General features: G+C 41.1%; 1 protein-coding gene across 1 annotated transcript in view; it reads right to left on the reverse strand.

Moving 5' to 3' along the window:
• SEC62 (SEC62 homolog, preprotein translocation factor) overlaps positions 1 to 27,367 on the reverse strand; it is a 45,198-nt gene that overhangs the window by 16,347 nt on the left and 1,484 nt on the right. The window contains exons 2-3 of the mRNA XM_037003028.2: positions 5,076 to 5,184; positions 3,986 to 4,091 (exon numbers count right to left, since the gene is read on the reverse strand). Of these exons, the coding sequence (XP_036858923.2) occupies positions 3,986 to 4,091; positions 5,076 to 5,184 (215 nt within the window). The remainder of the gene's footprint in view (positions 1 to 3,985; positions 4,092 to 5,075; positions 5,185 to 27,367) is intronic.

A 27,367-nucleotide genomic window follows, 5' to 3' on the forward strand; every position in this document is an offset into this window, starting at 1 on the left:
AAATCTGTGGGAAGCAGCGAAGGCCATGCTGAGAGGGAAGTATATTGCAATACGGGCTTACCTCAGGAAAGAAGAACAATCCCATATAAACAGTCTAATTCAGAATTAATGAAACTAGAAAAAGAACAAATGAGGCCCAAAGTCAGTAAAAGGAGGGACATAATAAAGATCAGAGCAGAAATAAATAAAATTGAGAAGAATAAAACAATAGAAAGAATCAATGAAAGCAGGACACGGTTTTTTGAGAAAATAAACAAAACAGATAAACTTCAAGCCAGACTTATCAAGAAAAGAGTCTACACACATAAACAGAATCAGAAATGAGAAAGGAAAAATCACTACAGACATCACAGAAATAAAAAGAATTATTAGAGAATACTATGAAAAATTACATGCTAACAAACTGGATAACCTAGAAGAAATGGACACCTTTCTACAAAAATACAACATTTCAAGGCTGACACAGGAAGAAACAGAAAATCTGAATAGACTAATTACCAGCAAGGAAATTGAACTGGTAATAAAAACACTACCTAAGAACAAAACTCCTGGATCAGATGGCTTCACTGCTGAATTTTATGAAACATTTAGTGAAGACCTAATAACCATCCCCCCTCAAAGTTTTCCAAAAAGTAGAAGAGGAGGAAATACTTTCAAACTCATTCTATGAGGCCAGCATCACTCTAATATGAAAATAAAAGACACCACAAAAAAAAGAAAATTACAGACCAATATCCCTGGTGAATATCGATGTAAAAATACTCAACAAAATATTAGCAAATCAAATTCAAAAATACACAAAAAGATTATCCATTATGATCAAGTAGGATTTATTCCAGGGATACAAGGATGGTACAATACTGGAAAATCCATCAGCATTCATCCACCATACATCAACAAAAAGAACAAACCACACGATCACTGAAAAAGTATTCAAAATTCAACATCCATTCATGATAAAAATTCTCATTAAAATGGGTTTAGAGGGCAAGTACCTCAAGATAATTAAGGCCATACATAACAAACCCACAGCCAACATCATACTTAACAGCAAGAAGCTGAAAGCTTTTCCTTTAAGATCAGGAACAAAACAAAGATGCCCACTCTCCCCACTTAAATTCAACATAGTTTTGGAGGTCCTCGCCACAGCAATCAGACAACACAGAAATAAAAGGCATCCAGACTGTTAAGGAAGAAGTTAAACTGTCCCTGTTTGCAGATGACATGATACTGTACATAGAAAACCCTAAAGAATCCATGCCAAAACTACCAGAATAACTGATTTCCGCAAAGTTGCAGGATACAAAATTAATACACAGAAATCTGTTACATTCCTATATACCAATGACAAACTAGCACAAAGAGAAATCAGGAAAAAAATTCCATTCACAATTGCATCAAGAAGAATGCACCTAGGAATAAAGCTAACCAAGGAAGTGAAAGACCTGTACTCTGAAAACTACAAGACACTCATGAGAGAAATTAAAGAAGATACCAATGAATGTAAATACATCCCATGCTCAAGGATAGGAAGAATTAATATTGTCCAAATGGCCATCCTGCCTAAAGCAATCTACAGATACAATGCAATCCTATCGAACTAGAGCAAATAGTTCTAAAATACATATGGAACCCCAAAAGACCCCGAACAGCCAAAGCAATCCTGAGAAGGAAGAATAAAGCTGGGGGGGATTATGCTCCCCAACTTCAAGCTCTACTACAAAGCCACAGTAATCAAGATAATTTGGTACTGGCACAAAAACAGTAGACCAATGGAACAGACTGGAGAGCCCAGATAGAAACCCAAGCATATATGGGCAATTAATATACGATAAAGGAGCTATGGATATACAATGGGGAAATGACAGCCTCTTCAACAATTGGTGTTGGCAAAACTGGACAGCTACATGTAAGAGAATGAAACTGGATCATTCTCTATCCCCATACACAAAAGTTAACTCAAAATGGATCAAAGACCTGAATGTAAGTTGTGAAACCATAAAACTCTTCAAAGAAAACAGGCAAAAATTTCTTGAATATAAACATGAACTTTTTCCTGAATGTGTCTCCTCAGGCAAGGGAAACAAAAGCAAAAATGAACAAATGGGACTACATCAAGCTAAAAAGCTCTGTACAGCAAAGGACACAATCAGTAGAACAAAAAGGCATCCTACAGTATGGGAGAACATATTTGTAAATGACATTATCTGACAAGGGGTTAACATCCAAAATATATAAAGAACTCACAAGCCTCAACAACCAAAAAGCAAATAACCCCATTAAAAAATTGGCAGAGGATATGAATAGACACTTCTCCAAAGAAGAAATTCAGATGGCCAACAGGCACATGAAAAGGTGCTCCATATCGCTAATTATCAGAGAAATGCAAATTAAAACCACAATGAGATATCACCTCACACCAGGTAGGATGGCCAACATCCAAAGACAAACAACGAATGTTGGCTAGGATGTGGAGAAAGGGAAACCCTCCTACTCTGCTGGTGGGAATGCAAATTAGTTCAACCTTGTGGAAAGCTGTATGGAGGTTCCTCAAAAAACTCAAAATAGAAATACCATTTGACCCAGCAATTCCACTCCTAGGAATTTACCCTAAGAATGCAGGAGCCCAGTTTGAAAAAGACATATGCACCCCTATGTTTAGTGCAGTGCTATTTACAATAGCCAAGAAATGGAAGCAACCTAAGTGTCCATCAGTAGATGAATGGATAAAGATGTAGTACATATGCACAATGGAATATTATTCAGCCACAAGAACACAAATCCTACCATTTGCAACAACATGGATGGACCTAGAGAGTATTATGCTCAGTGAAATAAGCCAGGTGGAGAAAGACAAGTACCAAATGATTTCCCTCATTTGTGCAGTGTAACAATGAAGCAAAACTGAAGAAACAAAACAGCAGTTGACTCACAGACTCCAAGAAGGTTCTAGTGGTTCCAAAGGGGAGGGGTAGGGGAGGCTGGAAGGGGAAGGGATTGAGGGGTATTATGATTAGTACATACAGTGTGGGGGGGATCATGGAGAAGACAGTGTAGCACAGAGAAGGCAAGTAGTGACTCTATGGCATCTTACTACACTGATGGACGGTGACTTCAATGGGGTATCAGGGGAACTTGGTAATATGGGTGAATGTAGTAACCACAATGTTTTTCATGTGAAAACTGCATAAAAGTGTGTATCAATACCTTAATAAAATAAAATAAAATAAAATAAAATGTTCAGTTGTTTATAAACTTTAGTGTCATAAAAACAAAATTTGGTTTATTAATATCTTAATAAATATGCTTAATTATGTAAGCAGAAGGTAAGCCAAGGGGAAAAAATGGAAACAACACCTGCATACTCCTTTCTAAGAGGAAGTAATTTTTGTACATGACTCACCATCAAAATTTTTCCCCAAGGAGAAGTAACTACTATGGAAAACATGGATACGTTACTTCTACACTTCATCTTGGAGTCAAGAAGTAAATGTTGCAGCTACCTTGATTTTGCAAAGAATACATTAGCAATCACTGAAGAAAATAGGGAAGGGTACCTGGCTAATGGCTTAGCGTGTAGGCAGTAACAAATGAACAAAACATTAGGGAAAACAGATCTATGAGGAATCCCTGCCAAAATTTTGGAAAAGACTCCCCACCTGTTTGCTCTAGGAAAGAAAGAAATTTTTTTGTTCACTGTATGCACTGATATATGATTTTTATTGCTGATCCTTCAATTTAGTCTGCCTGGCAAATGTACAAACACCAAAAATAAATAATTATAAAAATATGATAATCTAACACCAAATACATGCATTTCCAGAGATACTGAAGAAATCCAGGCTGCAAATAAAATATAGCCTTATTTGAGCTACACCGCAATATTACTACATTTAATGATAAAAATGGTTAAGGCATTTTAGGACTATGGAGAATATTTTAAAATTATTATTTACATTATCCCTCACTAAGAATTAAACACTACCTGTTGCAGTAGTCAACGACAGACTCCCTTGTAGTAAATAAAGCTTCCTCTCCTTTCTTGGCCCTTGCCCACTTTGAATCCAAAAGGCAATCCACTGCTTTTGAAGCTAAAGAAGAAATTTATTATTTTAAATTTAGTATACATAGACATAAATTTGTATCTACTGAAATACTTTATAAGGCAAATTTCAACATTCTGGCATCAAAACCAAGGTTCAACAGAAAAGTAATTATGACAAACACTTCCTCAAAACCTCAATTTGTGAAACACATTGATAAGCATCTTTTTAAAGTAATGATGGGAAATAATGACATTGAAAAATATTAACTAAAGCAAGACAAATTAATGGAGAAATGTCCTAAACAAATAAATTAAAAATAAATATGAACATCATTCTTATCAATCACAATTAAATACAGGATAAACAAACCAAAAATCTTCCTCTCCCACTGCAACAGAAGTTGTCAACAAGCTTTACTGCAACCCACTGAGGAATAAGCTCTGTGAATCACCTAGTTCTATCACTAGAAGCTAAATACATTAGATCTGAAGAGAATAGGACTATTTTTCTAAACTTTTAATGAATAACAAAATCATTAATTGTACACTAAAGAGAAAATAAAGGAATTTTTTCTCTATAATGGCAATTCAAGCTTAGTTGATGAGACAGGTAAACTCAACCACTATTTATAAACTGTGGGGCTTTATTATAGATGACACTAGCACATAAAGAGGTTGTGTGGATTATGTGAAGAACCAAAGTTCCCAAGTTGATTCTAACAGACTTGTTTCACACTGATTTCTACTCCAGTTTACAGAAGTTTAAGTACATATGCTATCTGAACAAAAGGTAGTAATAATATTGAAAATAAATCAGATTTTTAAAATTTCCAACAAATGTTATTTTTTAGTGTTGACATTTTTAATCATAAATGGAAAAACCAGGATAATCAACTGCCTTAAACCCAACATCCAGCTTCACCAGTCACACTTGAAAAGCACTTTGAAAACGTAGTCTACATATCCCCAAATTAGGTATCTTCACAAGGTATTTATTTACACCAATACAATTTTACTGATATAATCCTACCAATAAAATAATCAACTCGGTGACCCATCATATTGGTGGACTTTGTTGGACAGTTGAATCGAAGATACTTGGCAACAGCCTTTTCTTCTTTAGATGGCTCACCAACTTCCTGCAAAGGAAGAATATTAATTTAATATAACCATTTACTTGAGAAATTCTTGCACTGAATTTACAGATCTGTTCTGCACATCTTTTTTATGTGGATTACCAGCCCTTCTTTCAAGCTTTCTCTAGAGCAGACCTGGGTGATGTATACAAAACAGCGAACAGAGATTTTTTAAATTACATGTTTTTCAAATACAAGTTGATAGGGCCAAAACCTGCCTCTTGGCCTTAGCTATAAGGCACTAAGTTGTTTTTCCAATATGGTAAACATTAGTTTACTTTCACTCTTGCCTGTTCTCTTTTTATAAGCCCATAAAGCAATAACTTAAAAGACTGAGAAGCTGTCAATGAGTGCCCAAACATCAAAGTAAGTAGAAACAAGGTATTATAAATAAATGTTAAAAACCAAAGCTATGTACCCTGAACAATAGACAACAGACTGTAGGAGTTGTTCTCAAATTAACCAAAGACAGCTGTCCCAGTCTAGCAGTTGTTAAGAACTGCTATCTGAGATGTTGAAGATGTGTATTGCCTTCCCTTTCCCCTTATGGCTGCAGATCCCAGATACTGACTGTCTGGGACTCCTTTCTCATCTTGTCTTTCTTTTCTTCCCTATTAGGGGTAAAGTAAAATAAAAGTGCAACAGATAAATTACAATCTCACTTAAAGAAATGACTGATGGAAGTGCACAAAGAATTTTAGAAAGGTTGCTTTAATCCTTGTTTTCTTCCATTTCTTTCCCCAAATTTTCCATTACTACTTCATTGTTTATCATTCCCCATCTTCCTTCTTTACATTCTGAACTACTTCTCTAATTTGACAATTCCCCCTGTGTAACTTACTTTCCCCACTCCCAATATACTGAAGAAAATGAAGGCAGTCTTTTTATACATCTTATATATATATATACTTTTAGAACTTGTCTTATTGCTGTAAGCTACTGAAACAAAAGTACTCTTTAATTACAAGTTTAAGCACAATACATAGATACCAAGTACTCAAGCAATATTTCCTGCAATATGTAATCAAAATGTGAATGATTTCAGGAAGGTCTGTTTCTTAAATGAATAAAGTGCAGATAAAAAATTACCTGCTAAGAATCTGGGATGCTGAGAACAATACTAACGACAGTTTCAGGCAAAACATTCTAATAACGCAAAGTAGAAAAAACAATCTACCTAAGTCATGTCTGTATGTCAGTTTTCCCACAAATTCCAGAGAAATCTGAATTCAGTTACATTTGATGGAAACAAGGAACAATTAACAAACCAAAGTTTCAGCTTTAATTTTATTCTGGAAAGGAGTAATTTGTTAGATGAAGTGGAAGCCTGTGCTATGGCGTTATTCAGTCACCTAGCAGCTACTTCTCATTTCTTCCTTTGCATTTCCCAACTCCTGTATTTCCAGTAGATCAATGACAAGTTAATGAATCTTATACTCTACTGTGGCAACAAAAACGAAAAGCCCCAACAAACCATTCAATCCAAATGAAGACTACAGTAAAAACCAAATATTTATGTCAGTAAAAAAATGTTTAGGGTAATAAATAAAAATATGTATTACAAGAAAACAATCTTAAAAAATGGCAAACTGAAAATTTAACACTACAAGTTCACTGACATGTACAAGCTTCATAATGATTTAATTTGGGGCCTAGTCACAAAATAAACATTCTGATTACTAAAAGGTGAAAATTCTCTATTTCAATTTTTGAAATTACACTAAAATATATTAACATTATATATGTTAAATGATAGTATTTAATTATGTTTGTGTAACACTGCATTTCTAGGAGGCTCATCTATTAGTGAATATCCTATATATTTGTGGTACAAAAAAATAAAATCCTATTTTTTCCCAAAAAAAAAATACTTTAAATAGTTGAAAATAATGATACCATAATTGGATTATGGAAACCAATTATACATAGATATATAATTTTTAAATATACATGTTTAATGTGTACAACTTATACAGAGATATACATATGAATTATATATATATATTTACACAAAGATTGTGAAATAATGACCACAGATAATTAATACATCCTTTAGCACAGCTGGTACTATTTTCCTTTATCCCTATGACTTTTTTTCCCTTTCTTTTTCCCAGCCTTTGTCCCTCCCTTCCCACCCATCCTCCCCAGTCCCTTTTGAAGGGCTCCCACCAGTAAGATGGCAAACTTCTGGCTTCTCTTTGGGGTCCTCAGTTCCTGCCGGCGCCACCTGAAGCCCAATCACCTCTCGCCACCCTCCCAATCCCAGCACCTAGCCAACAGCCACCAGCCCCGTAGAAGTGACACCTCAATCAATTCATGCCCCTTCCTATATAATCCAGGACCTTTCCCTAATAAAGCGGAATTCTCCAGTGAATTGCTGCTGTGTGTCGCTCCTTTCCTTTCATTGGTGCTGAAACCCGGGAGACGGGACACCTCAACTGGGCCCCGTCTTCCCCCCAACACCAGCAGCAGCTTGCCCTAGTTCTCTTTTTCTGGCGCTGGCTCATCACAATCACCACTCCTCTCTGGCCTTTAGGTAAGTTTTCCCCCCTGGAGTGGGCCACTCTTCCCCGAGCTATCGCAGTGCCATTGACCATGATCGTCCGGCAAGGCCCTGACGCTCGGGGATGAGGAGGGAACTCTCCCTGCCTCAGGCCTTCATGGCTGCGGTGGACCCTCAGGCCCCTCCTCTGGCAGCCATAAATCCCCGCCTCAGGCCTTCATGGCTGCGGCGGACCCTCAGGCCCCTCCTCCGACAGTCATAAATCCCCACCTCAGGCCTTCACGGCTGCGGCAGACCCTCAGGCCCCTCCTCCAACAGCCATAAACGAGGTGACTCCTTTGCAGATGAGAACGCTCCCTTTCCCCCCCCTCCTCCTTCTGTTCCGTCCGCCGAAATCTGTTCTGTCTGCCGAAAATGCCTAGCGCTAGGTACCTCGTGACTCCGGCAAACTGCCTTCTTAGGGAAGTCTGGGTGACGACCCACACTTCCTAAGAAATTCCGACTCGTATACGAGTTTCTGCAGACCACCAAGGATCATCGGGGACGCCCTTTGTCTCCTTGCAGTCTGCTTCCAGTCCGAGGATCTCCGTTCGTCTTCCCGTTTGTCTCCTTCTCTGTCCTTTAGCCATGGGAGCCTCCTCATCCCTCCCTGAAAGTTCACCTCTAGAATGCCTGCTTAAGCATCTGGCTACCCTCTCCCTGACACCTGATATAAAACCAAAACTTCTCCGTAAATATTGCTCCCAAGATTGGCCGACATACCCCCTAGACAATAACAACCAATGGCCCGCAGGGAAAACTCTTGATCCTAACATCAATCGCGATCTTTTTAACTCCTGCCAGCGCCTGAAAAAATGGAAGGAGATTCCCTATATAGAAGCTTTCCACCTCCTCCTCCCCCCACCCCCTCCCAAGTTCTCCTAGCCTGCAAGCCACCACCCCTGCAGAAGCCTCCCGTTTACTCCGTTCCCCTTCTTCTCCTACAACAGCCCTTCTCCCTTCCTCCCCCACCATCTCCTCCCCTATCTCACCTCCTCCGCCTTCATCCCCCACAGATTAAGCCTGAGCCTTTCAGCACCCCCTTTAACTAGGTCCCGGGGGCCTCCTCTGTCTTTGCCCTCATCACCTGTTTCTCCCCTGTTAAGGACCGCCTTTTTCTTCCCACATGTTTGTAGGGAGAATGGGAAAGCACCTTCCCCCATGTCTGAACACAGCATGGGAAAGCACAAGCTAGAGAACAACCGGTGCAGTCCTTAGAAGTTATCTGTCCACAAAAACATATCTTGTCCTCGAAGATGAGCCAAGACTCCTCACTCTGAAAACAGGGAGACCTTGAAGATGTGTAGAAACACCGCCCCTGCTTCTAGCTATGCCCTTCCCCCACTTGCCGATGTGGCAGGAATGGAGAACAAAGAACATTCTGTTTATGCATTCCATAAGCAATTAACTGGAGCCCTGCTGTAGCTCGGTTAGTAGAGCATGGGACTCTTAACCTCAGAGTCATGAGTTCAAGCCCAACTAGAGTGGCAGAGGCAAGCAGCTGGGCTGCTAGCTGGTGACACGTGGGTCCGATTCTATCTTTATTTTCTTTGCCCCCCTTCCACACTTCAGGACCTGTGTGACTAGGTGCGGCTGGACTGCGTCACTCCCCCCCAGACTGAGCTAGAACCCTTCAGTCCCCCTCAAACTCGGTCCTGAGGGCCTCCCAAAATTATCGCACCCCCCCCCCTGGAAGGTAGCAGGATCCGAAGGCATCGTGCGCGTTCACACCCTTTTCTCCTTAGGAGATTTAGCCCAACTAGAGAAACGCCTAAGTTCCTTTTCCACTGATCCCACAACATACATCAGGAAGTTTCAATGGACCCTCCAGTCTTACAGCCTCACACATCATGACATTTTCATGCTTCTGGCCAATACTCTCCTCCCCAAAGAGTGTAGACGAGTTTGAGACTTTGCCCAAACGCACGCTACCGAAACCCACAGGACTGACCCCACCTATCCCCCTGGCCCCACTGCTGTCCCCGAACAAGACCCACACTGAGATTATAACACCGCCATGGGTCTCCGCTCTCGAGATATTTTTGCCTCCTGCTTAATAGCAGGTCTGAAAAAGGCAGCTCGTAAAGTAGTCAATTTTCAAAAGCTCCAAGACATAATTCAAAAGAGAGATGAGAGGATGGCGGTGCGAGTAGACCAGTGGAAATCTCCTCCCAAAAACACATAGAGCTATGAAAATATACCAAAGAAAAATCTTCCTAAAATAGAGACCACAGGACACAGGACAACATCCAGACCACATCCACACCTGCAAGAACCCAGCGCCTTGTGAAGGGGGTAAGATACAAGCCTCGGCTCGGCGGGACCCGAGCGCCCCTCCCCCCAGCTCCCAGCGGGTGGAAAGAAACCGGTGCGGTTTTTTTTTGGCGAGTGCTTTTTGGAAGCCTTAAAGGGACGGGCCCCCGTTGCTAGGGAGGCAGGGTGGCGGGACGGGTGAGCAGGTGCCTGGGACCGGAGCCGGAGGACAAAGAATATCCCGCGTTTCTCCCTGCGGGACCGGTGGGCGGGTACCTGAGACCGGCGCCTGAGGACGGAGGAAATCGCGCGTTTTCCCCTTTTTTTTTCTCTTTTTGGTGAGCGCTTTTTGGAAGCCTTAAAGGGACAGGGACCCCGATGTTAGGGAGGCAGGGTGGCGGGACTGGTGAGCGGGTGCCTGGGACCGGCGCCTGAGGACAGAGAATATCCCACGTTTTTCCCTGCAGGACCGGGGGGCGGGTGCCTGAGACCGGCACTTGAGGACAGAGGAAATCGCGCGTTTTTCCCCTTTTTTTATTCTCTTTTTTGCGAGTGCTTTTTGGAAGCCTAAAAGGGACAGGGACCCCGGTGCTACGGAGGCAGGGCGGCGGGACTGGTGAGCGGGTGCCTGGGACCAGCGACTGAGGACAAAGAATATCGCGCATTTTTCCCTGTGGGACCGGTGGGTGGGTGCCTGAGACCTGCACCTGAGGACGGAGGAAATCGCGCGTTTTTCCCCTTTTTGTCTCTCTTTATGGCGAGTGCTTTTCGGAAGCCTTAAAGGGACAGGGACCCCGGTGCTAGGGAGGCAGGGTGGCGGGACTGGTGAGCAGGTGCCTGGGACCAGTGCCTGAGGACAAAGAATATCGAGTGTTCCTTCCCTGCGGGACCGGTGGGTGGGTGCTTTTTGGAAGCCTTGAAAGGACAGGGACCCTGGTGCTAGGGAGACAGGGCAGCAGGACCAGTGAGCGGGTGCCTGGGACCGGCACCTGAGGACAAAAAAAAAAAAAAAAAAAAATCGCTTGTTTTTTCCTTTTTTTTTCCCTTTCTGTTCCCTCTCTCATTGTTGCTGCTGTTGTTTTGGTTTGGAGAGTGCTTTTTGGAAGTCTTAAAGGGGCAGGACAGGTCACTTAGACCAGAGGCAGGGAATCTGGGGATCTCTGGGCACTCTAACCCCCTGGGCAGCAGGGAGCACAGAGGCCCCTTACGGAGATAAATAGCCTCCCAGCCGCTCCCCCTCCAACGGGGCTCCACCATTTTAGAGGAACAGCCCCAGCCAGGCCAAGCCCACAGCAACAGCGGAGATAAACCCCAAAGCAACTGGGCAGGAAGCAGAAGCCCTGTGCTGCACACAGCTGCCCAGCACAAGCCACTAGAGGTCGCTATTCTCCCAGGAAAAGGCTACAAACCAACAAGAAGGGAAGCTCTTCCAGCGGTCACTTGTACCAGCTCTGCAAACTATCTCTATCACCATGAAAAGGCAAAACTACAGGCAGACAAAGATCACAGAGACAACACCTGAGAGGGAGACAGACCTAACTAGTCCACCTGAAAAAGAATTCAAAATAAAAATCATGAACATGCTGACAGAGATGCAGAGAAAAATGCAAGAGCAATGGGATGAGATGCAGAGAAAAATGCAAGAGCAGTGGGATGAGATGCAGAGAAAAATGCAAGAGCAGTGGGATGAAGTCCGGAAGGAGATCACAGAGGTCAGGAAGGAGATCACAGAAGTGAAACAATCCCTGGAAGGATTTATAAGCAGAATGGATAAGATGCAAGAGGCCATTGAAGGAATAGAAGCCAGAGAACAGGAACGTATAGAGGCTGACATAGAGAGAGATAAAAGGATCTCCAGGAATGAAACAACACTAAGAGAAATATGTGACCAATACAAAAGGAATAATATTCGTATTATAGGGGTACCAGAAGAGGAAGAAAGAGGAAAAGGGATAGAAAGTCTCTTTGAAGAAATAATTGCTGAAAACTTCCCCAGACTGGGAGAGGAAATAATCGAACAGACCATGGAATTACACAGAACCCCCAACAGAAAGGATCCAAGGAGGACAACACCAAAACACATAGTAATTAAAATGGCAAGGATCAAGGACAAGGAAAGAGTTTTAAAGGCAGCTAGAGAGAAAAAGGTCACCTATAAAGGAAAACCCATCAGGCTAACATCAGACTTCTCGACAGAAACCCTACAGGCCAGAAGAGACTGGCATGATATACTTAATGCAATGAAACAGAAGGGCCTTGAACCAAGGATACTGTATCCAGCACGACTTTCATTTAAATATGATGGCGGGATTAAACAATTCCCAGACAAGCAAAAGCTGAGGGAATTTGCTTCCCACAAACCACCTCTACAGGGCATCCTACAGGGACTGCTCTAGATGGGAGGACCCCTAAAAAGAGCACAGAACAAAACACACAACATATGAAGAATGGAGGAGGAGGAATAAGCAGGGAGAGAAGAAAAGAATCTCCAGACAGTGTATATAACAGCTCAATAAGCGAGCTAAGTTAGGCAGTAAGATACTAAAGAAGCTAACCTTGAACCTTTGGTAACCACGAATCTAAAGCCTGCAATGGCAATAAGTACATATCTCTCAATAGTCACCCTAAATGTAAATGGACTTAATGCACCAATCAAAAGACATAGAGTAATAGAATGGATAAAAAAGCAAGACCCATCTATATGCTGCTTACAAGAAACTCACCTTAAACCCAAAGATAAGCATAGACTAAAAGTCAAGGGATGGAAAAACATATTTCAGGCAAACAACAGTGAGAAGAAAGCAGGGGTTGCAGTACTAATATCAGACAAAATAGACTTCAAAACAAAGAAAGTAACAAGAGATTAAGAAGGATACTACATAATGATAAAGGGCTCAGTCCAACAAGAGGATATAACCATTCTAAATATATATGCACCCAATACAGGAGCACCAGCATATGTGAAGCAAATACTAACAGAACTAAAGAGGGAAATAGACTGCAATGCATTCATTGTAGGAGACTTCAACACACCACTCACCCCAAAGGATAGATCCACCGGGCAGAAAATAAGTAAAGACACACAGGCACTGAACAACACACTAGAACAGATGGACCTAATAGACATCTATAGAACTCTACATTCAAAAGCAACAGGATATACATTCTTCTCAAGTGCTCATGGAACATTCTCCAGAATAGACCACATACTAGCTCACAAAAAGAGCCTCACTAAATTCCAAAATATTGAAATTCTACCAACCAATTTTTCAGACCACAAAGGTATGAAAGTAGAAATAAATTCTACAAAGAAAACAAAAAGGCTCACAAACACATGGAGGCTTAACAACATGCTACTAAATAATCAATGGATCAATGAACAAATCAAACTAGAGATCAAGGAATATATAGAAACAAATGACAACAACAACACTAAGCCCCAACTTCTGTGGGATGCAGCGAAAGCAGTCTTAAGAGGAAAGTATATAGCAATCCAGGCACACTTGAAGAAGGAAGAACAATCCCAAATGAATAGTCTAACATCACAATTATTAAAACTGGAAAAAGAAGAACAAAGGAGGCCTAAAGTCAGCAGAAGGAGGGACATAATAAAGATCAGAGAAGAAATAAACAAAATTGAGAAGAATAAAACAATAGCAAAAATCAATGAAACCAAGAGCTGGTTCTTTGAGAAAATAAACAAAATAGATAAGCATCTAGCCCAACTTATTAAGAGAAAAAGAGAGTCAACACAAATCAACATAATCAGAAATGAGAATGGAAAAATCACGACAGACTCCACAGAAATACAAAGAATTATTAAAGACTACTATGAAAACCTATATGCCAACAAGCTGGAAAACCTAGAAGAAATGGACAACTTCCTAGAAAAATACAACCTCCCAAGACTGACCAAGGAAGAAACACAAAAGTTAAACAAACCAATTACAAGCCAAGAAATTGAAACAGTAATCAAAAAATTACCCAAGAACAAAACCCCGGGGCCGGACGGATTTACCTCGGAATTTTATCAGACACACAGAGAAGACATAATACCCATTCTCCTTAAAGTGTTCCACAAAATAGAAGAAGAGAATACTCCCAAACTCATTCTATGAGGCCAACATCACCCTAATAGCAAAACCAGGCAAAGACCCCACCAAAAAAGAAAATTACAGACCAATATCCCTGATGAATGTAGATGCAAAAATACTCAATAAAATATTAGCAAACAGAATTCAACAGTATATCAAAAGGATCATACACCATGACCAAGTGGGGTTCATCCCAGGGATGCAAGGATGGTACAACATTCGAAAATCCATCAACATCATCCACCACATCAACAAAAAGAAAGACAAAAACCACATGATCATCTCCATAGATGCTGAAAAAGCATTTGACAAAATTCAACATCCATTCATGATAAAAACTCTCAGCAAAATGGGAATAGAGGGCAAGTACCTCAACATAATAAAGGCCATATATGATAAAACCACAGCCAGCATTATACTGAACAGCGAGAAGCTGAAAGCATTTCCACTGAGATCGGGAACCAGACAGGGATGCCCACTCTCCCCACTGTTATTTAACATAGTACTGGAGGTCCTAGCCACGGCAATCAGACAAAAACAAAGAAATACAAGGAATCCAGATTGGTAAAGAAGAAGTTAAACTGTCACTATTTGCAGATGATATGATACTGTACATAAAAAACCCTAAAGACTCCACTCCAAAACTACTAGAACTGATATTGGAATACAGCAAAGTTGCAGGATACAAAATTAACACACAGAAATCTGTAGCTTTCCTATACACTAACAACGAATCAATAGAAAGAGAAATCAGGAAAACAATTCCATTCACCATTGCATCAAAAAGAATAAAATACCTAGGAATAAACCTAACCAAAGAAGTGAAAGACTTATACTCTGAAAACTACAAGTCACTCTTAAGAGAAATTAAAGGGGACACTAATAAATGGAAACTCATCCCATGCTCATGGCTAGGAAGAATTAATATCGTCAAAATGGCCATCCTGCCCAAAGCAATATACAGATTTGATGCAATCCCTCTCAAATTACCAGCAACATTCTTCAATGAATTGGAACAAATAATTCAAAAATTCATATGGAAACACCAAAGACCCCGAATAGCCAAAGCAATCCTGAAAAAGAAGAATAAAGTAGGGGGGATCTCACTCCCCAACTTCAAGCTCTACTACAAAGCCATAGTAATCAAGACAATTTGGTACTGGCACAAGAACAGAGCCACAGACCAGTGGAACAGATTAGAGACCCCAGAAATTAACCCAAACATATATGGTCAATTAATATTTGATAAAGGAGCCATGGACATACAATGGCATAATGACAGTCTCTTCAACAGACGGTGCTGGCGAAACTGGACAGCTACATGTAGGAGAATGAAACTGGACCATTGTCTAACCCCATATACAAAGGTAAACTCAAAATGGATCAAAGACCTGAATGTAAGTCATGAAACCATTAAACTCTCGGAAAAAAACATAGGCAAAAACCTCTTAGACATAAACATGAGTGATCTCTTCTTGAACATATCTCCCCGGGCAAGGAAAACAACAGCAAAAATGAGCAAGTGGGACTACATTAAGCTGAAAAGCTTCTGTACAGCGAAAGACACCATCAATAGAACAAAAAGGAACCCTACAGTATGGGAGAATATATTTGAAAATGACAGATCCGATAAAGGCTTGACATCCAGAATATATAAAGAGCTCACGCGCCTCAACAAACAAAAACAAATAACCCAATTAAAAAATGGGCAGAGGAACTGAACAGACAGTTCTCCAAAAAAGAAATACAGATGGCCAAGAGACACATGAAAAGATGCTCCACATCGCTAATTATCAGAGAAATGCAAATTAAAACTACAATGAGGTATCACCTCACACCAGTAAGGATAGCTGCCATCCAAAAGACAAACAACAAGAAATGTTGGCGAGGCTGTGGAGAAAGGGGAACCCTCCTACACTGCTGGTGGGAATGTAAATTAGTTCAACCATTGTGGAAAGCAGTATGGAGGTGCATCAAAATGCTCAAAACAGACCTACCATTTGACCCAGGAATTCCACTCCTAGGAATTTACCCTAAGAACGCAGCAATCAAGTTTGAGAAAGACAGATGCACTCCTATGTTTATCGCAGCACTATTTACAATAGCCAAGAATTGGAAGCAACCTAAATGTCCATCGGTAGATGAATGGATAAAGAAGATGTGGTACATATACACAATGGAATACTACTCAGCCATAAGAAGTGGAAAAATCCAACCATGCGCAGCAACATGGATGGAGCTGGAGAGTATTATGCTCAGTGAAATAAGCCAAGCGGAGAAAGAGAAATACCAAATGATTTCACTCATCTGAGGAGTATAGGAACAAAGGAAAAACTGAAGGAACAAAACAGCAGTGGAATTACAGAACCCAAAAATGGACTAACAGGTACCAAAGGGAAAGGAACTAGGGAGGATGAGTGGGCAGGGAGGGATAAGGGGGGGGGGAAGAAGAAGGGGGGTATTAAGATTAGCATGCATGGGGGGAGGGAGAAAGGGGAGGGTGGGCTGCACAACACAGAGAGGACAAGTAGTGACTCTACAACATTTTGCTAAGCTGATGGACAGTAACCGTAATGTGGTTGTTAGGGGGGACCTGATATAGGGGAGAGCATAGTAAACATAGTATTCTTCATGTAAGTGTAGATTAAAAATTAAAAAAAAAAAAAAAAGAAAGAAAGAAAGAAAGAAAGAAAGAAAAGGGGGATTACTCCTTAACAGGATAAAACTAGGTAAATCAAAGATCAATGCATGCTTTAAATATCCTTAATGTTGATCACTTAAAGGGTGTCAGATGATCAGCTATGGAGGTACTCTTTTCTGATAATATTCCTTTCTCTTAATTAAAAAAAAAAAAAAAAGCAGTTACTGTGTGCTGACCTCCAATGAGTTCTGCACAGTGGTACAGAGGGCATGTCAAAGTGTGGGCAAAGGGTCTGTTTGCTTCTATGCAGAAGATCAAGGCCTAGCTTGGATACCCAGGAAATGAACTAAGATACGATATGAGGAGGAGCTTCCGGCATCAGCACTCTCTGGAGGACTTGTGCCGGGGGATGATCATCAAAAAGCCTCCACAGGGATCCGGACGATGCTGCGGTTGTGGCTGCATCCAGCCCACCGTCTCCTGGACTTGCCATAAGAATGAGGAGGGAGATGTCTAGGCTGGCATGTGCATACAGTGAGACAACGAATTTGACCGGATCTGTACTGTTGGAACTCAACCAGGAGTTGGGAGGGGTGCAAGTTGTAGCACTCCAAAATCTCATGACTATAGACTATCTATGGTTAAAAGAACATATGGGATGTGAACAGACCCCAGAAATGGGCTGCTTTAATTTGTCTGATGGTTCAAGTACAGTTGGACAATATCCATCATATCATAGATAAATTTTCACAAATGCCTAGTGTGCCTAAATGGTTTTCTTGGCTTCACTGGAGATGGGTGGTAATTATAGATTTGCTTTGTTTATGTCACCGTATTCCTATTATGTTAATATGTGTGTGCAAATTAGTTAGTAGTTTAAAACCTATACATACTTAAGGTACTATACAAGAAGATATGTCAAAGAAATAATCTATCCTCCCATGTTTCCTTCATATGCTACAACTATAGCTTTTCTTCTTCCTTCCTAATTACAACCCTTAAATAGAATTCGTGCCTCATATCGAATTTACCGAGTATCATAATTCCTCCAGGTGGTAAAGATACCTTGAGACAAGTGCTGGGCATAGAAGCCACAGGGCATAAATCTGCAAAGAAGTAAAAAGCTAACCTTTGCAAACAATATGCCTTCTCTCTCACTTACCAACTTTACATTTCCCTGTATGGCCCCGGAAGATGACTGGTTAGCCAGAGACGGGTAAGATTCCTCAAGGGAGGAACAACCTAAGACAGGCACAGTCGCAGGGGGGCCATCAGGTGAGAATTTGGGGATCAACAGAGGTGAGGCTCAGAACCTCACCCCCCCTGCTTTGAGAGAAATCTTCTGCATCCGTGGATGTCTTGCTGCCCTTGTCTAGCCTGGATTAATACTTAGTCCATAGGCACACACCCGATCATCTGATCATCTACATTTGCCTTCTTAGAGCACTAAACTATGTTTTCTACCTTTATCTTGCATCTACCTACCACTTCAGCATTTTATTAAAAATAAAAATAATAATAATAATAGGAGAAATGTGGGATCAACATATAAATCAAGTACAAAAATCAAACGAATATTCATATTTGACCTGATTGTTTATAGGTCATAATGCATGATCAAAACTGAAAGTTTCTGTGATGAATGCCCTTGCACTGTTCACCATGTAAGAATTTATTCACTATGTAAGAATTCGTTCACCATGTAAGAACTTGTTTGTTATGCTTCAGAAGATTGGAGACTGACGAGAATTAGGCTTGAGATGGATTAATGATTGTACATTGAGCATTGACCCCCCTATACTGAATTGTATTGTTGTTAACAACCATTTGATCAATAAATGTGAGATGCCCTCTCAAAAAAAAAAAAAAAAAAATGGGCAAATGATCTGAAAAAAAAAAAAAAAGAGAGATGAAACCCCCTCCGAGTTCTTAGACAGACTCACTCAAGCCCTATTACAGTATACCAGCCTAGACCCAGAAACACCTGAAGGAAAACATGTCCTTATGACATACTTTCTAGCTCAAAGCTACCCTGACATTAAAGCTAAACTCAAAAAGTTAGAACAGGGCCCCACTACCCCACAGACTGAGATCCTAACAGTGGCCTTTAAAGTCTTCCATAACTGGAAGAGGAGAAAGAATGCCGTAAACAAAAGGCTGATCAGGCCAATTTCCAAATGTTGGCCCAACTGATAAAACCACAACCTGGGCACCCCTCTACAAACAAGCCCCCCCCCCAGGAGCTTGTTTCAAGTGTGGAAAAGAGGGACATTGGTCAAGGGCATGCCCCTCCCCCAGATCTCCTACCACCCCATGCCCCAGATGCCACAAAAAGGGCCACTGGGGGTCTGATTGCCCAACCATCCAAACGGGAGGCTGGACGAACAACCCCCATCCTAAGCCCGCTGTAGTGGGGCTGGCAGAAGAAGATTGACGGGGCCCGGGAGCTTCTCGCCCGACCATTTCCATCACCAAACAGGAGCCCAGGGTTACTTTAACAGTAGACGGTTGCCCCATCTCCTTCCTCCTAGATACAGGAGCCACCTTCTCAGTCTTGCGAGAATACCAGGGCCCTACCACACCAGCCATTACTCCTATAGTCGGGGTAAGAGGTAAACAGATTTTCCCATTAAAACCCCCCCCCCTTTTTATGCACAATCCAGGACAATCCCATACCTTTCTCCCACTCCTTCCTGGTTATACCCCAGTGTCCCATCCCTTTACTAGGACGGGACATCCTTTCTCTCCTCCACGTTTCCATAACTATATCCACTCCCACAGCCCCCAGTACTCCCTTTCTGATGGCCCTCATAGCCTATGACCCCCCTCTACCCAATGAAAGCTTCGGTTCCACCCTCATACACCCTGTAAATCCCAAAGTTTGGGACATTACAAGCCCCTCCGTGGCCCTATGTCCCCCTGCCTCTATCAAATTATGTGACCCCTCTCAGTATATCTGTAAGGCCCAATATCCCCTAACCACTTCAGCCCTCATAGGCCTCCAACCCATCATTCAAGATCTCTTAAACAAAAATTACCTCAGACCCACTCACTCCCCGTTTAATACCCCCATATTAGCTGTTAAAAAACCAACGTATCTTTCCGCCTCGTCCAAGACCTTCACCTCATCAATATAGCCGTTGTCCCTATCCATCCGTTAGTTCCAAATCCATACAGCCATTTATCACAGATCCCTGCCTCAGCATCCCACTTCTCAGTCCTAGATCTCAAGGACCCATTTTTCTATCCCTCTAGACCCCTGCTCCCAAGATTTTTTCATCTTCACCTGGACAGACCCATACACAAGACATTCTGAACAACTCACTTGGACAGTTTTGCCACAAAGCTTCCGAGATAGTCCCCATATTTTTAGACAGGTCCTAGCTCAGGACCTCAAACAGTTTCATTATGATCACTCCAAGTCCACCTTATTACAATACATGGACAATCTTCTACTCTGCAGTCCCTCGTGAGAACAGTCTCAACTTGACACTGCCTCCCTACTTAACCTTCTAGCTTCCAGAGGTTACCGAGTATCCCCCGTCAAAGCTCAAATCTCTTCCCCTCCTGTCACTTACCTCAGATTCCTTCTATCTCAACAAAGAAAGTCCATTACCTTAGACAGAAAACGGCTCCTCTCTGACCTGCCCGTTCCCAAAACCAAGACAGAAATCCTTTCCTTTCTAGGCCTGGCTAGGTATTTTAAAGCGTAGATCCCTAACTTCTCCCTGTTGGCAAGACCCCTATACAACCTCAGGAAGGGCCCCCCTAAAGAACCATTATCCTCCTCACCCCGACACTCCTTCATTAAGCTCCGTCAAGCCCTTGTAGAAGCCCCATCTCTCCATCTCCCTGATTTGTCGAAGCCCTTCTCATTATACATTCCTGAGGTTCAGTCAAGCTCTAGGAGTCCTAAGCCAATATTATGGCCCATTCTTTGCCCCAGAAGCTTATCTCTCCAAGCAATTAGGCCCCACAGTTCGGGGATGGGCCCTGCCTACAAGCATTAGCCGCTAGACAGCTCTTGCAGAAGGAAGCTCATAAACTGACATTCAGGGCGCCTCTTACCATTCTATCCCCACATCACCTAAAAGATCTCTTAACCTACAAGAGTTTACAGACTCTCCCTCCCTCCAGACTCCTGACCTTATTGTCCTCTTTCCTCCAAAATCCCGTTCACCCCCTTTGCCATCCATACCCGAATCATGACTTTTTCCTCCTTTACTGCTCTCTTGCTTTTTTCCTCATTCCTATTGTCTTCCCCACCACCCCAGCCTCCTTTGTATGGCGATTCAAAGTCAGACAGACTTACACACAGCATCAAACAAGTTACTGCCCTCATTGCCACACCAGACTGCCCTCTGAAAAGCTGCTCTGAGCCTTTATACCTCCACTTTCCTCCCTCCACTGAAGTGTTCACTAGCAGCTACCCTATTCTCCCTACCTCTGCTTCCTCTATGACCAAAAACAAGCCTATTGCAGGCGATGGCCAGACACCTACAGGAGATGTCCCTACTAGTCTTGCACCATTCACTAAATGGGTAACTTCCGGTACCCACAGTATTACTCCTCCAACCGTTTCATGAAATATCCCAACAGCTCATTCTCCTCATCAATCCCAGATCCCTGGGACTCTCGATGGGCTGCCAGAGTCATAGCCTCAGTTTACTATGGGGGGTCCTCAACCCCCCACAGTACCCTTCATATCTCTCGAAAGTATGTTCCCTCTCATTCCCAGATCTCTCAAGTTGCATCAGATATCAGACATTCCGAAAAAGTCATTATCCAAACTCTTGACAGCGCCTCTTCATCTTCTTATCCCCGCCCCTCTTCCCATTTCTCCTACTCTTCGTTATAGCTCATTCAGGACACCACCATCTTTCTCAACCACACCCTTAACACTGCCAATTGTTTCTTGTGTGCATCACTATAGCACCCACTGCTGGGGGCCGTGCCCCTTAGTATTTCCAACTACTCCTTCCATGCAGAAAGACAACCCCTCTGCCCCCTGGCAGACATACCCCTATGGGAACCAGAATACGCAGATAATCTCACCATCCACCACTGTGTAGGCCTGACTCCACCCCCCTCCAGTGCACTTCACTGCCTCCCAAATCCAGCACACCCTGCATTCTCATCTCAAATCCCCCAGCTTACACTTTACAGCATGGCAGAATTCCTTGAGCTCCAACCTCCCTTGCCCTCACGCACAAAAAAGGGCTGCTTTCCTTCCCATCATGGTTGGTATCTCTTTGATCACCTCAGCCATTGGGGCAGGGTTTTTGGGAGAAGCCTTGGGTCACTCTCTATGGGCAGTTAGAGGTCTCAATGCCAAACTTGAGGAAGCCCTGACATCCACTGCCGATTCCCTAGCCTCTCTCCAAAGACAGGTCACTTCGCTAGCTAAAGTCACCCTTCAAAACCGGCAGGCCTTACATCTGCTTACAGCCGAGAAGGGCAGCACCTGTGTCTTCCTTCAAGAGGAGTGCTGCTATTACATCAACGAATCCGGCATTGTAGAGACTGATATTACCAAACTCACCGACCTTGCCTCCAGCCTCCACTCTGCTTCCAATTCCAATCCATTCTCTTCAATACTAACAAACCCCCTCCTCACCTGGCTCTGGCCCACTGCGGGCCCCATAATAATCATTCTTCTCGCCTGTCTTTTCTTACCCTGTATAATAAAGTTCATCAAATCCCAAGTCAGAAAAATCTCTAATCAAACTTTCAACCAGCTTTTACTCAGGAACTACCAGCTTCTGGCCACAGAAGATCCCTCACCCTCACGTGACCTCCTCATCACATGCTGAGATGGAGCCCTCTCTCCACTGGAAATTGTTCTTGGAAACAATGGCCACAGACGCCTGGCTCCTGACACCCATATCCTCTTGGCACCATTAGAATCAACAGGTCCTCGACTTATGGTTACAGGGAACCTTCATTGATTTCCAACCTGAAGAAGTCCACATCTACTCGTCCTTACTGTAGGGAGTCCTATCAACCCTTTCCTCCTGGTCCTTAAGCCCTCACTCCCTTCTCCGCCCCCGTTCAGCAGGAAGCAGCCAGAGAGAAAGCAACGTCCACAACCCCATAGAGGAGAAAGGGGGGAATGAAGGGCCCCCACCAGTAAGATGGCAAACTTCTGGCTTCTCTTTGGGGTCCTCAGTTCCCGCCGGCGCCACCTGAAGCCCAATCACCTCTCGCCCCCCTCCCAATCCCAGCACCTAGCCAACAGCCACCAGCCCCATAGAAGTGACACCTCAATCAATTCATGCCCCTTCCTATATAACCCAGCACCTTTCCCTAATAAAGCGGAATTCTCCGGTGAATTGCTGCTGTGTGTCGCTCCTTTCCTTTCACCTTTCCCTTTGGTAACTATTAGTCCATTCTTGGGTTCTGTGATTCTGCTGCTGTTTTGTCCCTTCAGTTTTCCTTTGTTCTTATACTCCACATATGAGTGAGATCATTTGGTACTTGTCTTTCTCCACCTGGCTTATTTCACTGAGCACAATACCCTCTAGCTCCATCCATGTTGTTGCAAATGGTAGAATCTGTTTTTTTCTTATGGCTGAGTAATATTCCATTGTGTATATGTACCACATTTTCTTTATCCATTCATCTACTGAAAACCAATTATATTTTTATAACTATACCCATATAAGTTAATTTTTTCTTCATTTCATACACCTATTGTCAATTTAGAGGCTTATTTGGTTACTTGTTACTGGGATTTGCTTGGTTACAAATGATATGGGGAGGTCTGAAAAAACATATCGCTCAAATATATACTTACTGAATGTATGTCCTATAATATCTTCAGGTGCTACAGTTAATAGAAAAAAATTTGTAAGGCACAATACGTGTACTTTGTTACAAGTATCTAAAACAGCAATTGATATTTTCCAAATCATATAATATTTTCCAATCATATCAACTTTATGTATGACACATCTACACTCATGTTAACACTTCATTAAACCATTTACTAAACATAGGCATATATGTACTAATCTGCTGATTGTTGACAGAGGCATCACATGTAAAATCTGGTATAAGGATACACAAGAAACTGGAAAGTTCATTACACAATAAGGGAATCTGATACCCCATGAATCTACTACATTTTTAAACCTCATTTTAACAATTAGCTCTTTTAACAATCACCACTCTTTTCTACAACTGCTAAACAGACTCAGGTACTGCCGATTTTTATTCCTTTCCCATCCTTGGTAAAGTCACTAATAAGCAACAATGAACAGAACAGACCAAAAAATATCAGTCTTGGATAATCTTCCAAACTAGACACAAAGTTACTTATCCACTGATTCTTTTTAAAGGTATGAAATAGTGAATTCTATCAAGATAATGGTCTAACAGAACTAGTACCTTCTGTGCTCCATGCAGAAGTTCAAATCCTTAAAAAGTTTCTATCTTCCTTTGTGAAATATTATGAAATATTCATTATACCACATATAAGTTGTACATACTGTAGACTGCCCTTAAGAAAAAGCCCACTACTGGGGCTTTGAAGCCGTTAAGAAAGACTTCTGGAGAAGAGCACCAAGAGGACATGACCATGGGAAGCTGCTTTTATAGATGATCCTGTCATGGAATCTTCACACTCAACTTCCCAGTTGCAGACTAAACAGTAAAAACAATCTTACCCTCTTCCTGTTTATACATTAGAATGTAGTACCTCCCCCTCCTTTGTTCCCTTTGATATGTGCAATTCTTCAGAATGTTTTCATAACTTTTCTAGTCTAACACAAAGTGAAGGCCCTTTGGGAATGGTATCACCAACTAACAAAAAGAAACCAGTGCATCAATGCTCAAACGAAGAGAACTTGTACAGCTCAGTGAATGAACTCAAATGTCTTAGAACAGGGAAGCAAAGAGCCAGTAACTTTCGAGGCTAGACTGCTGGCTGTCTTTGCACCCAAATACCAAGATGCTGGCTTGCTGCAACTCCAATCCAAAATTATATAAATGGCAAGTCTGGTTAGAACACTGTTTTTAAATTATTTAACAAATACCATTTTTACTTTAGAATACATCAACACTCAAATATTATAATGAAATAGGGGTCACCATTTCTAACTGTGTTATTTAGCCAGTACTTAAGATAACCTTTTTGAGAAAAAAATATTAGATCAAGTCAGTAAGCCATGGGCTTCCATCTTACAGAATTATTTTATTTAGAACTTTTTTTTTAATTGCTATATTCAGTTGAAATAAGCTTAGTTGATTTATCAAGTGAACTCAGCAAAAAAGAAAAAGGGTAATGCACAAATTATGTTCATTCTCTTCATACAAGCAGTACAAAATATTTCAGAAAATATAGTTAACAGAATAAAATATGAAAGCTGGAGGGGACCTTATATAAATCATTTGTTTAAAGTCACACAGGGTGTTATCAATAAAGTTTTTTAAGAGTCTCTGTATCTTGACTATGGTAGTGCTCTTCTGTTGTATCCCCGTGCTTCACTCCTATTAAGCAAGCCCTCTGTTAAGCTTCTGGGGGCAGCTGCAGCTGACTTAGGACTGAATTCCTGGGTTTCTTTTTTCCACAGAAGGTCCCAGAGAGTCAGACCGTATAGTCATAAACTTTCACTTTTTCTTCCCTTTTCTGAAATTAAGCATATAGGTCCATGGGTTTCATTGCCAGGGAGACAGATGGGTGCAACAACATTAACTGAGATGCAGGTTATAAAAGTTCTAAGAATTAGTAAGCTATTTATATTTCCCAAAACTCAACCTGATACTTTATACATAAGCAAATACTAAATAGGATGATTCTCTCTTTAGCAGGGAAAAGACATGTTAAATCTTTTTGTTGTACAATTTAACATAAAGATTTCAGTTTCAAAGTATTTCAGAATAATTTCTTTTTGTTTTATTAATGGTGAGGTCGGAAGAACATTCAACTGGACATTTTAAGACCTGGTCTAAATCTTTACTATCTTGATGAGTGACCCTGGGTCAAGTCACCTAACGTCACCAAGTCTCAGTTTATCTGTAAAATGAGGATGATGGTTTAGATTAGTAAATTTTATACCAGCTAATACTTCTAGATCTAGGACCCAAAAGTAGCTTAAAGGACCATGCACTGTGGGGATGATGTGGTGGGGTAGGAGGTGATATAGAGCTTTAGGCCCACCACTCTGCCTTTATGTAGGAACTGCATTTGTGCAGAAAGATGTCAAACAAACCCTACTATTTAAAAATCCTTTTCAACTCTATAAAATGTCATGATACCAGAATTCTACCAACCTTTTTAGTAAGCAGCACTTTGTTAACCAATAAGCACTTAATGTTCCTGAAAACTTACATAATTGCATTTCTTAAATAACAAAATTATTTTCAAATGTTTCATTAGTTTGGATTTAGATCACTCATTCTCATTTGAGACTCTCAATAATAAAAACTTCCCAATATAACGTCAATGAACATGTAACTCACTTCTGATTTTCAGTGACTGTAAAGTGAGTCCAAGAAGGAAATGTGTAAATAATCCTCTTGCTACCAAATTTGATGGGGTATCAGAATCTGAAATTATGCTACACTAGAAGAAGCAAATAATTCAGCAATTTTTTAAAAACCTGAACTTGTTTATATCATTTACTACCCCAATGTACAAACTACAATTCAAGGTCATTTGACTCTATTAAATATAAATCTTTCTGAAACATGAAACATCAAATAACAAACAACAGGAAACTCAGTTGATATTATAACCTTTCTGCCCAAAAGTCTTTTAATAGAATATTCTCTTTAAGTTAAACTGTCATTACATTTGATCTTTTTGTCTAAAGTGATGCCAACGTTATAGAGTGCTGGATTCTTTGGGAGGAAAAAAAACAAAGAATTTTATAAGATATTTCATATTTTTATTAATTTGTTAAGACTGCATAATAGTACTCCAAGCAGCACTCCCAAGATATCCACAACATTCTAGCATAGCTATGTAGAAAACTTCAATGGGAAAAATAAATGTTATGTTCCTCAAACAGTACACCAAGCTCATTTTTAACAATCAGATCCTCAAGTATTTATCTGATCCTCAAATAAATAATAGTACTTCATGGAACTCACAAATGGTTTATTTACTGAATAGATAGCTATTAATCTTTCTTCACTAAGTATATCAGAGTGCCTAACAAAAATGAGAACAAACCATTCTAAAGTTTTCATCCTTGGGGAGGAGGGAGTAGTTCAGTGCCAAACACTCTGTCAGTAACTTTTAAAACCACCTTTAATAACAACTCACTGACTCACCTATTTTTTACAATGCTATACAACCCTATGAGGTTCTCTCTTTCTCCCTTTTACTTTTTGAGGTAAATATACCTTCTTAGAGATTTGGAAAAATTAGGTAACCTGCCTCAAAGTTACACAGCTAATGATAGTGAAACTGGGGTACAAAGAGGAACAGTCTGGCTCAAGTTTTAGATACCAGCAGCTACCGCTACTATACAGCCTCTTAATTTACTTTTCTGTTAAACATAAGATCACAATTGAAATAAGAGCAGCTATTCAAAAAATGAATTATGATCACCTTTATGATAATGTTAAATCGTTGAAATTGTAAAAACAGCGTATATTAAAGAGCATAAAATGTACTGTGTGTAAATACGTGTTAAGTAGAAATCTGAC

The sequence above is a fragment of the Manis javanica genome, chromosome 3 (genome assembly GCF_040802235.1).
Source record: "Manis javanica isolate MJ-LG chromosome 3, MJ_LKY, whole genome shotgun sequence".
In the NCBI taxonomy this organism is placed as follows: Eukaryota; Metazoa; Chordata; class Mammalia; order Pholidota; family Manidae; genus Manis; species Manis javanica.